Source organism: Pseudorasbora parva, chromosome 9 (assembly GCF_024679245.1).
Source record: "Pseudorasbora parva isolate DD20220531a chromosome 9, ASM2467924v1, whole genome shotgun sequence".
Classification (NCBI taxonomy): domain Eukaryota; kingdom Metazoa; phylum Chordata; class Actinopteri; order Cypriniformes; family Gobionidae; genus Pseudorasbora; species Pseudorasbora parva.
In genome coordinates, this window is record NC_090180.1 from 26,592,333 (window position 1) to 26,604,501 (window position 12,169).

The window sequence follows — 12,169 nt, forward strand, 5'->3', positions numbered from 1 at the left end:
AAATGGAGCATATAATAATAGTAATACTTTTGTATATATGTGTGTGTGTGTATGTATGTATATATACAGTATTGTTCAAAATAATAGCAGTACAATGTGACTAACCAGAATAATCAAGGTTTTTCGTATATTTTTTTATTGCTACGTGGCAAACAAGTTACCAGTAGGTTCAGTAGATTCTCAGAAAACAAATGAGACCCAGCATTCATGATATGCACGCTCTTAAGGCTGTGCAAATGGGCAATTAGTTGAATTAGTTGAAAGGGGTGTGTTCAAAAAAAATAGCAGTGTGACATTCAATCACTGAGGTCATCAATTTTGTGAAGAAACAGGTGTGAATCAGGTGGCCCCTACTAAGGATGAAGCCAACACTTGTTGAACATGCATTTGAAAGCTGAGGAAAATGGGTCGTTCAAGACATTGTTCAGAAGAACAGCGTACTTTGATTAAAAAGTTGATTAGAGAGGGGAAAACCTATAAAGAGGTGCAAAAAATGATAGGCTGTTCAGCTAAAATGATATCCAATGCCTTAAAATGGAGAGCAAAACCAGAGAGGCGTGGAAGAAAACGGAAGACAACCATCAAAATGGATAGAAGAATAACCAGAATGGCAAAGGCTCAGCCAATGATCACCTCCAGGATGATCAAAGACAGTCTGGAGTTACCTGTAAGTACTGTGACAGTTAGAAGACGTCTGTGTGAAGCTAATCTATTTTCAAGAATCCCACGCAAAGTCCCTCTGTTAAAAAAAAGGCATGTGCAGAAGAGGTTACAATTTGCCAAAGAACACATCAACTGGCCTAAAGAGAAATGGAGGAACATTTTGTGGACTGATGAGAGTAAAATTCTTCTTTTTGGGTCCAAGGGCCACAGGCAGTTTGTGAGACGACCCCCAAACTCTGAATTCAAGCCACAGTACACAGTGAAGACAGTGAAGCATGGAGGTGCAAGCATCATGATATGGGCATGTTTCTCCTACTATGGTGTTGGGCCTATTTATCGCATACCAGGGATCATTGATCAGTTTGCATATGTTAAAATACTTGAAGAGGTCATTTTGCCCTATGCTGAAGAGGACATGCCCTTGAAATGGTTGTTTCAACAAGACAATGACCCAAAAAACCCAAAACTAGTAAACGGGCAAAGTCTTGGTTCCAAACCAACAAAATTAATGTTATGGAGTGGCCAGCCCAATCTCCAGACCTTAATCCAATTGAGAACTTGTGGGGTGATATCAAAAATGCTGTTTCTGAAGCAAAACCAAGAAATGTGAATGAATTGTGGAATGTTGTTAAAGAATCATGGAGTGGAATAACAGCTGAGAGGTGCCACAAGTTGGTTGACTCCATGCCACACAGATGTCAAGCAGTTTTAAAAAACTGTGGTCATACAACTAAATATTAGTTTAGTGATTCACAGAATTGCTAAATCCCAGAAAAAAAAAATGTTTGTACAAAATAGTTTTGAGTTTGTACAGTCAAAGGTAGACACTGCTATTTTTTTGAACACACCCCTTTCAACTAATTGCCCAATTGCACAGCCTTAAGAGCGTGCATATCATGAATGCTGGGTCTTGTTTGTTTTCTGACAATCTACTGAACCTACTGGTAACTTGTTTGCCACGTAGCAATAAAAAATATACTAAAAACCTTGATTATTCTGGTTAGTCACATTGTACTGCTATTATTTTGAACAATACTGTGTGTATATATATATATATATATATATATATATATATATATATATATATATATATATATATATATATATATATATATATATATATATATAAATTTTTTTTTTTTTTTTTTTTTTTTTTTTTTTTTTTTTTTTTTATTGGGTTTTGACATGCTTCAAAGCCTGCGACGATGGGAGACCGGACCATAAGCATGTAAATCTAGCCGGTTAAATATTGTCAAATTGCAAATATTAGTTAACAGTTTATTTCTTATGTTAAATGTAACTGTTACAATATATTTTAAACATTTATATATTACCTCAAAGTCTTTTTTTTTTAAAATAGTCCTACTTATTTTTATTCAACTCATCATCTCAGATGCATTGTCTTCTTTTTATGACATGCCAGCCGTTGACCGATTCAGCCACCCAAGCTGCGGACAGTGGAAATATGCACTCCCAGAAGATGATGTCCCGCACAGGCCTTACCAGAGTCTCTATTGTGCATTATTCCCTATCCCGGTCCAGCTCCACACTGTAAAAAATTATTTAGAAAAAAAGTTACCTGGTTGCCTTAAAATTTTGAGTTAATACAATGAACATTTTTTCGAAATTCAACAACCTTTATTAAAATATTATTAAAATATTTTGTAATCATATTGGGTAATTGTGTGCGTTTCATTTCTGATGATGCAGTGAAACATGCCAAATAGTCCTATTTTCATGATTTATCTTTTTTTTTTTTTTTTGGTTCAGATACAATAATATTTTGAGTTTCTATTTATTGAACAAATTTCCTTCAATGTATCAACTCAAAGTTTTAATTTCGATAAACTCACAATTTTAAGGCAACCAGGTTACTTACTTTTTTAAGTTAAAACAACAAAAAACAACCTACATTCTTTACAGTGCAGCTTCTGCGCAATGAAAGTGTAGAAAAGTGTTTTCTTCTGGTTTGGCTGATAATTTAAATTTCTGATGTTAAACTTAAGTTATATTATTGGTCTATAAATAGGCTAGTTGTAAAAAGCCTACTTTAGGCTTATGTATAGACCAATTTATTTTCATTTACACATTTTAAATTACATGACAAATTTATATGTATAAACAAATATAAATGTGTTTAATGTATAGCTACAAATTATAACGTGCATTACAAAAATAAACAATGTAGGCTATAGAACAACCACTTCTCTTTAATTTAGCCTACGTTTGAAGTTAAAGAAAATGAACAACAGACAACAGTTTCTTTGTTTAATTTACAAATAACTTGCATAAAAAATTATAATAAACTAATAATATAGCCTAGCCATTTAAATTGTTCTGTGTCGGCTAGGCATTCAGCCTTTGGAGGATCGATCTTTCGGTGACCGTCATCAGTGAGCAACATTCATTCATTCAAATAAAAAACTTTATTTTAGCATGTAAGTCAGCAGTTTTCGTTTATTTGCATTTTTTCTTATAATTCTGAGTGACAGATGTCACATTTGATTTAGCCTATTTTTCTCTGATATTTGTTTTAGCTACGGTGTTTTCAGTAGCCTAGGCAATAAGAAAAATAAATGATTGCACGGACAATTCCTATCCAGTGTCTCTCTTTCTGTAAGGGAAATTTAAAAGATAGATTCTGGAAACAAAATCTAAATCTAGCTGGATCAGTCGGGTCGGGAACAAAATAATTTATAGCGGGTGAGCACGGAGTGAATTTTACGTGGGAGCGGAATGGTGCGGTGCATAGCGGGAGCGGGATGAAAATGCAGCCCCACGCAGAAGGCTATTTAAAGAAAGTTTATGAAAAAAAAGAAAGAAACAGCGAAAAGGGTGATAATGGACTGATTCCTCTTCTTGAGAGAATGGTTGAGGAATAAATAGCATTTACAAATTGGGAAATTAAAGTTTGTTCTGGTTGCTCAGGGCAGGGAACTGGGACGTGTGCGACTGCAAAAAACTTTTTATTTACTTCAAGAGCTTGAGCTGTTGTGTTCAATAGTATCCAGGCTACACTTGAATTACCGACCGCTATACCATCTTTAACTGGAAAATCTGATCGAGTGCGGACCACCAGTGTGCTATGAATTCTGGGATAGGGAAGGCTGCGAAGTTGTGGGAAGGTTCCATCTGCTGTACACTTCCTTTGCCTGAGAACCGAAGGGCGCATTTTGAAGTCGCTCATGAATTGCGGCAGCCTTCGTCGCACCGCTGTGACGCAATCACACTTCAAATGTGGCCTTCAGAGGTGCAGCTTTCACTTTGGGACCCTTCGTAGTGCCGCTGTGATGTAATCACACTTCAAATGCGGCCTTCAGAGGGTGCAGCCTTCACATTGGGACAGCCTTCATAGTGCCGCTATGACGTAATCGCACTTCAAATGCGGCCTTTGAAGTGCGCGCACTTCACTTTGGGACACAGTTAATATCAACATCAGTAGGCTATACTTATTGTATTTCCGCCAACCACAAGGTGTCACTGTAGCCTCAATGCTTCGCTCTTGCCTACTCTGAGCTCAATTGCTATGTCTGAGGTAAACCCCACCCTCCACATTACCCTATGCAGGAAGAAATGTAGGAAGAAATAACTGCATAAATAAATAAACGTAGAAATAAATAAATGCATAAATAAATAAATAAATATATAAATAAATGTAGAAATAAATAAATGTGGAAATAAATTAAAATAGAAATGAATAAATGTAGAAATAAAATAATAAATATAAATAAATAAATATGGAAATAAATGTATAAATTATTATTCATTTTTGTTTAGTTTTTGCTTTTCTATGTATATTTATTTATACATGTATTTATTTATTTATAATTCATTTATTTATTTTTCATTTATTTATATTGATTTATGTATTTATTTTTTTCATTTTGGCTGCTCAGACATTCCATACTTTTCTGACAAATATTGAATTACAATTTCCAAAGAGGTTATAATAAATGCATCATATTCATGCCAATAAAGGGAGTAGCTGTCTGTGAGCTATTTGGCCTCATCTTCAAAAATGAAGTACCGTAAAACTTTGAATAGGATCCCGGAGTTTTATTTGACCTAATAGACCATTGGCACAGGCATCGTGGGGTTATTTGTAGGGATGCTTGACATTGATTTTGTACCGATATCCGATATACCAATATTGTCCAATGTTTAATTTCCGATACCGATACAGATATTGAAACATATGATCGTTTATAGGCTTTCTGCCCACTGGTCCATGACTCCCTTGATACTGGGGATTTAAATGTTTTGAAGGACTAGCCAGCAACCGGTAGGCTAACTGGGGTGTGGTGCTTAAGAGGGAGTTTTGGGGTGCTTTTTTGGGGTGTGTAAAGCCAATATCGACCGATAATATTGAGCATTCCTAGTTATTTGTCCAAATATGTGTTTCTGCCCCAAGGGACCGGCATCTGGGACAGGGCTATTATTTGAAGTGTTGCGGTAGGCCTGCAACCTTTCTGAGAGTCTACTAATCAGCATAATTCAACACAGCATAAACTTTGACCAATTTTTATATATATATATTTTTTAAACATTTTTGGGAAGTTACATTTTGCATTTTTTGCACGACTAACAAAAATGACTAATGGATTGTTTTGGCAAAAGATCTATGCAAAGTTTGTTCTTTGGTGAATAGCATGTATTGAGTTATAATTACTCAATCTCAACATGTTTGATTAGCCTACATGTAGGGTTACTACAAATTACTAAAAATTCTACAGTAAATAATAACATAACTCAATAGGCCTACATAGCTACTTTGTGCCTCTTCTATGCAGGACCCATATATGCATTCCCAGATCAAACCCATCCAGCCATCCCCATTCAGCCCATAAATAAACCATGCAGGACCCATATATGTGTTCCCAGTTGAAACCCATGGCCACTTGGCCTATACAAATTATATGCAGGACCCATATGTTTATTCCCAGTTCAAACCCATGGCCACTTGGCCCATAAAAATTCTATGCTGGACACATATATGTGTTCCCAGTTCAAACCCATGGCCACTTGGCCCATAAATATGCCATGCAGGACCCATATATCGGTTCCCAGTTCAAACCCATGGCTACTTGGCCCATTAATATGCCATGCAGGACCCATATATGCATTCCCAGTTCAAACCCATGCCCAATTTGCCCATAAATGCACCATGCAGGACCCATATATGTGTTCCCAGTTCAAACCCATGCCCACTTGGCCCATAAATATACCATGCAGGACCCATATATGTGTTCCCTGTTCAAACCCATGGCACTTGGCCCATAGAAATTATATGCAGGACCCATATATGCATTCCCAGTTTAATCCCATGTGCACTTGGCCCATAAATATGCTATGTAGGACCCATATATGTGTTCTCAGTTCAAATCCATGCCCAATTGGCCCATGCCTGTCCCTTATGGGGCCCATGTAATCAGCTCATATGGGCTTACTATGTTGGAGTCATATTACAAAACCTACATGGGACCCGCTGATTTCACCCAGCCAAAGCCCATGCCCACACAGTAACCATGGAACCCATACTTAACCCATTTGGGCCCTACATGTCATTGCTGGCTGGGCAGTTAAAGAACACATTGCAGATTATTTATTTATTTCCAAATGACTATATAACCTTGTATGAAAATACCATGTGAAAAGGTAATGCAGGATTTAAAATGTTAAGACATGAGCACAATATCTCTCTCTCTCTCTCTCTCTCTCTCTCTCTCTCTCTCTCTCTCTCTCTCTCTCTCTCTCTCTCTCTCTCTCTCTCTCTCTCTCTCTCTCTCTCTCTCTCTCTCTCTCTCTCTCTCTCTCTCTCTCTCTCTCTCTCTCTCTCTCTCTCTATATATATATATGTATGTGTGCATACCTACACGGAAACTGTTATAATGGGGGAAGAATAAAATAAATCAATAAAATAAAAAAATACTGTAATTATTCTAGTAAGTAATATTGTGCATACAATTAATTTACATATAAATGTTGATATTCATACATATACTTATTACATGAGGATATTTCAGTCAGTTAATTTATATTGTGCAGTGCATGGAGTAAAGATACATACAATGTAGGCTATATATGTTGCTTACATATTTACATTTACTAATAAATGTTCAAAATAATATATACCTAATAAATGTTCATAACTAGGCATACATCTACATAAGAGCACAAATTTAGTATTGCGCACAATTTTTTATTTTATTTTTGCGCTCAAAAACTATTCTCGTCGCTTCATAAAATGATTTTAGAATCACTGTAGTGATTATAAGCTTTGTTACAACGTCTTTAGTGCCTTTTATGGGTCTTGAGAGAGGAAATGACATTGGTGTCAATGAAGGCCTTTCTGAGCCATCAGATTTCAACAAAAATATCATAATTTGTGTTCCGAAGATGAACAGAGGTCTTACGGGTCGAGCGACATTAGGGTAAGTAATTAATGAGATTTTTTTTTTTTTTTTTTTTGGGTGAACTAACCCTTTAATCAGGTGTGTTAAATAAAGAAGACACAAAATGTGCAGATCAGTGAGGCCCCAGGAGTTGATAACCACTGAACTATGATATTTAAATATCAATACAGTAGTACCTTGCAAGCACAGTAATTAAAGCTATGCATTAGAAAACTTTCAAATTCTAACAATGGATGGATGTAACACTAAAAGTCATATGGTACTTTTGCCACATGGTGGCAGCCATGCTCCAACATCTACTGCAGTTCTTTAAAAACTCTTTTCAGGCTTTTTAGTTAATATTTACCAACATTCTTCTAATCTTAACAACAAATCCCAAGGAAATATTTGAGCCGATTCTGTGTCGTGTCACTTCAGGTCATGGACCGCAAACTGAGGTGCCAGTGGAGGTGCCTGCTGGTGAACTGACACAACTTCAACTTCATGTGCTACAGCCCACTGTAACTGAGGCAGAGGCACAGGAGCTAAAACAGGTTTGAGAACAATTTGGTTGTTACATTTTCGCTTTTTTTGTTTTGTTTGTTTCTATGGTACCCTGGAAAACAATGATAAGCATTTCATGCGTTTTAAAGGCTTTTATTTTGCCAAAAATATTTAAACATACGCAACGTTAGCCAATACAGGCATATATATTTAAATCCTGCTTGGTCAGTGCAGAACAAATAATCAATATTTGACCCCCTTTATATTAGGTGGCCTTAACTACTATGTACTTACATCAAAAAATAAGTACAATGTATGTATTGTCTTCATATTCTTTTACAAAGCACTTTTGCTGATATTGAGGTGGGATACGGGTAATGTTAGGGGTAGGTGTGGTGGTATGAATAGGTCAGGTGCAGTTGGAAAAGATGTCTTAAGATGCCTTTAATGACCACAGACTCAGCTGCAAGAATTGAGATCGGCAGGTCATCGCACTAGGTGGGAACGGTCCAGGAAAAGGTCAGTGAGAGAGATTTCATGCCTCTTTGGGATGGAACCACGAGGCGTTGTTTACTTGCAGAACGCAAGCTTCTGGAGGGAGGGTGTGTAAGTCCGAGCAAGTGAGTCTAGGTATAATGGTGCAGAGCCAGTGGTTGCTTTGTAGGCAAGCACCAGTGCCTTGAATTTAATGCGAGCGGCCATTGGCAGCATGATTATACATGTAACTACAGAAATTAATTACAGATGTAATTACATGCAGGTATTTTGTATTTTTTTATATCACAATTGAAAACATACGTAACTGAGACGTAGCCCTCGTTCCCTGAAGGAGGGAACGGAGACGTACGTCGGACTTGACCGACGAATTGGGATCACTTCTGGGAGCCCCTATCAGCTTCTAAATATTGAAAACGGGCCAATGAACATTGGCATGCGTGCTTTGCATATCGCACCCCACCCCACTGCGTGGGTATAAAGCGGAAGTGATCGCCACGACCTGTTGTTTTTCACTGAGGATCCGAACCCGTGGCTCGAACTGCAGTGATGGTACAGCAACTGGGAACGTTCCTTCAGGGAACGAGGGTTACATACATAACGAGACGTTCCCTTTCAGTCGGTCACATTCAACGTATGTCGGACTTGACCGACGAATTGGGATCCCTATGGAAAATACCACAGTTACTACCACTTCCAGCGCCCTGCGGGAGTCCCTCGGACCACGTCTCAACGGGCGGGGAATTTCCTGCAGGGAGAGTCACACTGCCATCCCACAAGACCCAATCAGTAGACTATTGGATAACGCTGAGAAAGCGTGCCCCTGGAGCCCGCTGCGGAAGCCACACTCCCCCGAAGGGGATAACGTGGAAATTACAAGTATGGACTGGCCGTGGGTAGTACAACGTACAGGAGTCCCAGGGGTGGCCCTGGCCCTGTTGAGCAGAGGACAGTGACGGCACTGAAACGGCAGAGCGGGCTCTGCCAGGGGAAAGACACGGGCTCGCCGTAGGGAGCCGTACCATGGAGAATACTCATATGGGACCGCAGTGGGAGTCACTACATATGGAACCCAGCCTAACACAAGTTCCACAATGCATACGAGTATTAGACCTGGCGTCAGACACTCCGCCACGTCTGACTGCCGCGGGTTGCGGAGGACTCGACAGGGTTCGCCATACTGCACGTATCCGTTCTGTGAGGAAGGGAGTGGTGCAGCAAGCCGACACTAGAGCGGGCACTTCGGTGCTACCGACTATGAGAAGTGAGTACACGGGAAGATACCGGTTCTACACGTAGGCTGAAAAATTGTGTCGCCCAGCCCGCAGCTCTACAAATGTCTGTCAGCGAGGCGCCACGAGCCAGCGTCCAGGACGAGGCTACACCCCTAGTGGAGTGGGCTCTAATCCCGAGCGGGCAGGGCACGTCTTGGGATTCATGGGTCTTCTCGGTGAGAAGAGCACCAGTCGACGAACAGGTTCCACTTCAACACATAGAGGTGCCTCGTAGAGGGAGCTCTAGCGGAAGTGATGGTGTCTGCCACAGCCTGAGGCAGGCCACCTAGAACCTCTGCGTCCCGTCCAGGGACCAGACATGGAGTTTCCAGAGGTCTGGACGTGGGTGCCAGAGGGTTCCCCGTCTCTGAGTCAGGAGGTCTTTCCTCAGAGGAATGGGCCAAGGAAGTGCTGTCGCAAGGAGCACTAGTTCCGGGAACCATGTCCTGTTGGGCCAGTATGGCGCCACCAACAGGACCTGCTCCTTGTCCTCCCTGACCTTGCACAGAGTCTGTGCAAGAAGGCTCACTGGAGGAAACGCATATTTGTGTAGGCCCCGGGGCCAGCTGTGTGCCAGCACATCCGTGCCGAGGGTCCCCTCGGTCAGGGAATAAAACAACAGGCAGTGGACCGTGTCCGGGGCAGCAAACAGGTATACCTGTGCAGCCCCGAAGCGATCCCATATCAGCTGGACCACCTGGGGATGGAGTCTCGACTCTCCCGGAAGCACTGGCTGTCGTGAGAGCTCGTCGGCCACACGATTGAGCAGGCCCGGAATGTGAGTGGCATGAAGTGACCTCAGATACTTCTGACTCCATAACAGGAGGTGGCGGGAGAGTTGTGACATGCGACGGGAGCGTAGACTACCCGGTTTGTTGATGTACGCTACGGCCGCAGTGCTGTCCGTACGGACCAGAACGTGCTTGCCCTGGAGCGGCATCTTAAAGCGGCTCAGGGCAAGACAAACTGTTAACAACTCTAGGCAGTTGATGTGCCATCGCAGTTGGCGGACCCGAAACATCCACAGATGACATGTACTCAAGCATTACATGTTCAGCCTATAGGCAAGCACGTTTGAATATGTATGTACGTGCATGTGTTTTCATATGTATAGAGGGGAATGGAAGGGAGGGATGGCCTTCACAAAGGAGAGTCTAGTTGACACAGCCTCTGCTGACACTTCAGGGATGCAAGTACATCAGGTGTTATGGGAAGTGTTCCTGGTTCCAGCTGAATAATAGAAATTGATAATGTTCTATGTGCATGCCATAGTATAGAGATGTGTTTTTAGTCTAGATTTAAACGGACAATGTGTCTGCTTCCCGAACAATGCTAGGAAGACTGTTTTTCAAAAACTGAAAAATTTGGGCATGCAAAATTATTCGGCCCCATTAAGTTAATACTTTGTAGTGCCACCTTTTGCTGCGATTACAGCTATAAGTCGCTTGGAGGTATGTCTCTATCAGTTTTGCACATTGAGAGACTGACATTTTTGCCCATTCCTCCTTGCAGAACAGCTCGAGCTCAGTGAGGTTTGATGGAAAGCATTTGTGAACAGCAGTTTTCAGTTCTTTCCACAGATTCTCGATTGGTTTCAGGTCTGGACTTTGACTTGGCCATTCTTACACCTGGATATGTTTATTTTTGAACCATTCCATTGTAGATTTTGCTTTATGTTTTGGATCATTCTCATTTACTTTATGTTTTGGATATCATTGGATCATTTATGTTTTGGATGTCATTGGATCGTTTTCTTCCAGAATGGTCCTGTATTTGGCTCCATCCATCTTCCCTTCAATTTTAACCATCTTCCCTGTCCCTGCTGAAGAAAAGCAGGCCCAAACCATGATGCTGCCACCACCATGTTTGACAGTGGGGATGGTGTGTTCACGGTGATGAGCTGTGTTGCTTTTACGCCAAACATAACGTTTTGCATTGTTGCCAAAAAGTTCAATTTTGGTTTCATCTGACCAGAGCTCCTTCTTCCACATGTTTGGTGTGTCTTCCAGGTGGCTTGTGGCAAACTTTAAACAACGCTTTTTATGGATATCTTTAAGAATTAGCTTTCTTCTTGTCAATCTTCCATAAAGGCCAGATTTGTGACCAGTCACGGAAATTAGGGACACAAGTCGGTTCTGGGGCATTTTGAGTTATTCACAGTTTCTGAAAGTGTAGTCACCAAGCTTTCCAATGCTGTGTAACTCATGAAAATCTGATAATATTTGGAGAAGTTGTGGCCATCTGAATGTAGGCCTTTAGAAAAGTTTAAACGAGAGAAAACAGCCTCTAAAGTTTTGCAGTTCTCACCTGTTCTCATCTGCTGGGAGTGACAATTGGGCTCATTTACATCTCATTTAGATAAGCCATACCACCTGTAAAGCTGCATGGTTGCTAGTAACGACAGACGCAATAGGAAAAATCGGACCGCATACTACTAATAATAAAGATTCTAACATTACCATCTAAAAGCCCATTATAGTACTGGTTTTTTTTGGCAAATGATGGGATGCTAACGATTACAATTAAAATTAAGAACAATAGGTAGGTATGGGAAGGTCTAAACATGAGATAACATGTATGTGTTCTTAGAATGAACACAAAACGACAAACGTTGGTGTTTATGGAAACACACCCCATAAGAAAAAGAAATGTATTCTTGCAAATCTTGTTGATTCCAATGAAACAAGTCGTTCGGGCACACTTTCTGTTTGCCGGGGTCTTCTTAGTGGGTCTTACTGTGCGTCTGTTTAAAGGGGTTAAAGACAGAGAAATGGGTCAAATCTTTAACCGTGGCTGTAGTGTAGGGGTAGGGCGCATGTCATAAGTTTTGACGCAACTCGA

General features: G+C 40.4%; 1 protein-coding gene across 1 annotated transcript in view; it reads left to right on the forward strand.

Moving 5' to 3' along the window:
* The window catches only part of snap47 (synaptosome associated protein 47), an 89,904-nt gene that overhangs the window by 42,388 nt on the left and 35,347 nt on the right, over positions 1-12,169 (forward strand). Inside the window, exon 3 of the mRNA XM_067452140.1 lies at positions 7,494-7,609. Coding sequence (XP_067308241.1) covers positions 7,494-7,609 — 116 coding nt within the window. The remainder of the gene's footprint in view (positions 1-7,493; positions 7,610-12,169) is intronic.